The sequence below is a fragment of the Hakea prostrata genome, chromosome 2 (assembly GCF_041222555.1).
Source record: "Hakea prostrata isolate BN-2017 chromosome 2, UWA_Hpros_2, whole genome shotgun sequence".
Taxonomy (NCBI): Eukaryota; Viridiplantae; Streptophyta; class Magnoliopsida; order Proteales; family Proteaceae; genus Hakea; species Hakea prostrata.
Window position 1 is genome coordinate 57,485,344 of NC_142601.1, and position 4,025 is coordinate 57,489,368.

The following is a 4,025-nucleotide window of genomic DNA, read 5'->3' on the forward strand; positions in this document are numbered from 1 at the left end:
TGATGCCTTCGATCGCATGAAGAATATGGGAGATACGCTACCGAGCATCCTCTCGAACACTCTTGTTTTAATTCTGTCACAAACAAGGATTACTTTTCACCTCCCCTCCTCTCCCGGTTTCGAGAGGCTTCCACATATTAATCCTGTCTTCTCTCCACCCAGAAGCTCTTGGATGCTTCTCCCACCTTCCTGACCCACTTGAAGGATTTACTCACAGAAGACTCTTTTTCGCTTCTCATGTCTTTAAATGCTCTCTCCTCTTCCTTCCTCTTACTACACTTGGCACACTTCTCTCCGTGTTACCTGTTTTAAGGGTTTTGTTTTCTTTGCTAAGTAAGAAAGAGAAGGAAAATCAGAGAAAAATGGCTTTAGCTCGTCTAGCTTTGAGCAATTTGCAGCAAAGGGTTTCTTCCTCTTCTCTGTTTAACTCACGAATGGGAAACAGAGGAATGGTTGTGCCACAACAGAAGCGTTGGGGCTCTGAACTATTGAGAAGGTTCTCTACTACTGAGACTGAAAAGATTTCTGACGAAAAATCCTCCCAAAGCCGAGATGTTGCAGTCACTGAAGGAGGTAGTAGCAGGAAATCCAGGCTCTTCCCTTTCAGGCGCAGAAAAGGACCATGGAGAAGAGGCCTCTGGAGGAACGACAATCGTGACCTCATGCCTTTCTCTCTTAATGGTGAGCTCTAGAAGCAGGAGACTTAGATTACTTATTGATGATCACGCTCTCTGATATATAGATTCTAATTTTTCTGTAATTTTGTTGGTTCAATTTTCAGAGTTGTTCTCGCTCCCATCTGGGCTTGAGAATGCACTATTAGAAGCAACAGACAACCTGAACAGGCTATTCAAGAACTGGTCACCCTCTGGACTCCTTGGAAGAGTAAAGGAAGACGATGATGCCTACAGATTGCGATATGAACTGCCAGGGCTGTCTAAAGAAGACGTGAAGATCACAGTTGAGGATGGGTTCTTGGTGATCAAAGGAGAGCACAAGGAAGAAAAAGAAGAAGTCTCAGATGATGAAGTACAAGTGTCTTCTGCAAATTATGGGTACTACAACACTAGCATCCTCTTGCCTGAGGATGCTAAGGTTGATGAAATTAAAGCTGATATGAAGCATGGTGTGTTAACCATTACCATACCCAGAACAGAGCAGCCCAAGAAGGACGTGAAAGAAGTGCAGATTCACTAACGGGTCAAGTTGTCTGGCTACACTTCTCTTCTATCTTCATATCTTTTATTCTTGTTTACCTGCTGAAGCTGGGGTGTGTGTGATGTTTGATGCCCATCAACCACAAATAAAGTTCCTTTGGTCTCTGTGTGCCAATTGAAGCTTTTGTGCACGATTTGCCTTTTCAATGCAAAGCAATGGCATGCAAGATGGTTAGTTTCTCTTTCAGGACATGCAAGGGGATGTCAATTGAGTGTTTTGATAGCAAAAATGATTGTTTTGGCTTGATGAGCCCAAGCCCACTGGGAAATTTCTAAGCCTGGAATAGGTTTCTTCCTTTGGTAATCTAACTTTTATAAACTAAACCACTTCTAGGCTTAGGGGTTTGGCAATGAATTAGTATTGAATATCCCACTAAGAAAATTTCATGCTGGTTTAAGCTTGGAAGTACTGAATCAGTTGATCCCTGGTCATCACACTTATTGGGAAATTTTTGTTCATATCTTATATTTAGAACATTAAAATTTCATGAACAACCCTCTATAAACTCTCACTTAAATCACTTACATAGCATCTAATATTTCGAAACTCAGCATCAAAGATGCAATGATAGATAGTTGTTACTTCAAAACTATTTCGGTAAAATTTTTCATCAATTTCAGCTTGGATTTAAAAAATTAGCTGAAACAGAACATTCCCAATTTTTTTCCAAAGTAAAAATTACCAAAAACTGCGTTTAATTGGGTTATCAAAGGGGTCTAAGTGCACGTTTCGTAATGCGTAATGCATTTTTTTCTTCTTAAGAAGGTGTTCTTTTGCAAGAATTAATTTTAAGGTTTTATTTTTTTTATTCAAAGAATGGTAGTTTGAGCGTAATTTTTGAGGACGCTTGACAAAACAAGTCAAAGTTGTTCTTCAAAAAGCCTTGGAAAATACGAAAATTGGACAGGTTTGTTTCTCGAAAACAAAAAAATTAATCCATTTTAACGTTTTTCGACGTTTTGAAAACGAAAGAAGGCTGAAAACAGTTCACATATATGATAGTTTTATATGGAGCTTTTATGTGCATTTCCATTGATTTAGGCTAAATTCTTTTATTTTCCTTTTTTGATAAACAAATTCATTAGAGCAAGGACACCGAGGATGATAAGATGAGAGAGGTCAGCCAATGAGTGAAATTGGAGCAGTCACTTGTGCTCACAAATGATTGGCCTTCCAGACTAGAGAATTTGCAATTTCATTGGTCTGCTTAGGAATGAAACTAATTTTTACAATCTATGAAGTATGGCACAAGATGATGGGGTGGATTGTAGGGTTGAGAAAGGAAATTGACTAACTCTTACAGTTATATTCCACAAACACCTTTTGCAACTCTTCCCTGAGGGCATGCAGAATCGCCAACCTCACTGCCACGGCTCCATCCATAAGTGGACTAAAGATTGCTGAGTCCAATGTTGCCAAAATAATTTGTCCCCCATGATTACAAATAATCAAGCCCAAACCCCTTTTTCCTTCTTGGAAAGAAGCATCACGGTTAACCTTATACTAACTCAGGGGTGGGCATTTCCAATGGGTTTGTGTTATGTGCTTAAGCCTTAATGGGACCTTATATTAACCCAGGGATAGGTTAACAGGCTTGACTTAACTCGTTCCATCAGCTTTATAGCTTTTTAAACACTAGTAAGTACCTAACATTTGGTATCAGAGCAAACACCACGTCAAGTGTTCGAAGTCTAGAAGTGACAACCTAAGACACAAGTTACTTGAAGTAGGGTGAAAACATAGTGTCATAGGTGCCTAATAAGAGCCAATTTAGTGTATGGCCACTTTATTGGATTAATCTAATATAAGATAGGTTAAAAAACTTGATCTACTTTGTTCCATCAACTTTAGCCCTTCTAGCCCACTAGTCTAAGTAACTACCATCTTGTGACACTACAGGCTTTTTCTTATTGAAAACTGCTAGTGGTCCTTGGTTCTGTTAGGTCCTGTGAATGGTGGGCTTGGATGCTTCCTTGTTGAGTATCGCTTCATGCTTCACATTGTATTGCAGACAGACACGAGGTCCCGCTTAGCATTTTTAAGCACTTATATATATTCTCTTGTAACAGAATATCGAATATAGTGAACTTCACATTGAGGTGAACTAAGGTAAAATCCGTGTCTCCTATTCTTTCTTTATTTTCTATTCAATTTATGCGTGATTGATTGCTCTAAACCCTAACATTCCTGGAATTCTACTAAAGCCATAGAGGCCAGATTTGCAATGAATCTCCCAAACATCACCCAAGAAGAGAAAGAGTAAAGTTTCCCTCATTCTTCATAGCCTTTGAGATATTTCAGTCCAACCATCAAATGAACTTTCTTTTGCAGATGGATGTAGAAGAGTCCCTGAAAACCAAAACTAGGCTTGAAATTTCAAGTGATGGGACCATATCATATCCTGAAATGATTGCATTCCTTACTAATTAATTAAGCCACGATAATAGGGTTTTGGGATTTCTTTATGTGTATGATTAATGTGCCATCATTTCATTTGGTCCTTTTGCTTTCATAAAATATCTTCCTTCAAAATCTTTTAATTGGCAGAAAGAGATCAGCCACACATTGGCACTTCAAAGTGTACATCTAGGTAGAGATAATCCAAAGTGACAATTTAATTTAATTCATATGATAGAAGGACAACAGAGTTAGGTTAAGAAAATTTTCAATAAATCTAAGCTCTCTTTAACTGGACGAAAATATTCAAAGAAAATTATAAGATAAGGACATATGTGTTTACAAGAAGAATTTTGTATGATTTAAAAGAATTTTATAGTGATTTATGATAAACACATTTATGTGTTAAA

At 38.0% G+C, this 4,025-nt stretch overlaps 1 protein-coding gene across 1 annotated transcript; it reads left to right on the top strand.

Annotated features, from left to right (window-relative positions):
* Window positions 1–291: 291 nt before the first annotated feature.
* On the top strand, window positions 292–1,533 carry LOC149025168 (HSP20-like chaperones superfamily protein). Its single transcript, XM_089143083.1, has 2 exons — window positions 292–681; window positions 782–1,533. Exons 1-2 carry the CDS (start codon window positions 363–365, stop codon window positions 1,195–1,197), a joined length of 735 nt encoding a protein of 244 aa, XP_088999209.1. The 5' UTR covers window positions 292–362; the 3' UTR covers window positions 1,198–1,533.
* The last annotated feature ends 2,492 nt before the right edge of the window (window positions 1,534–4,025 follow it).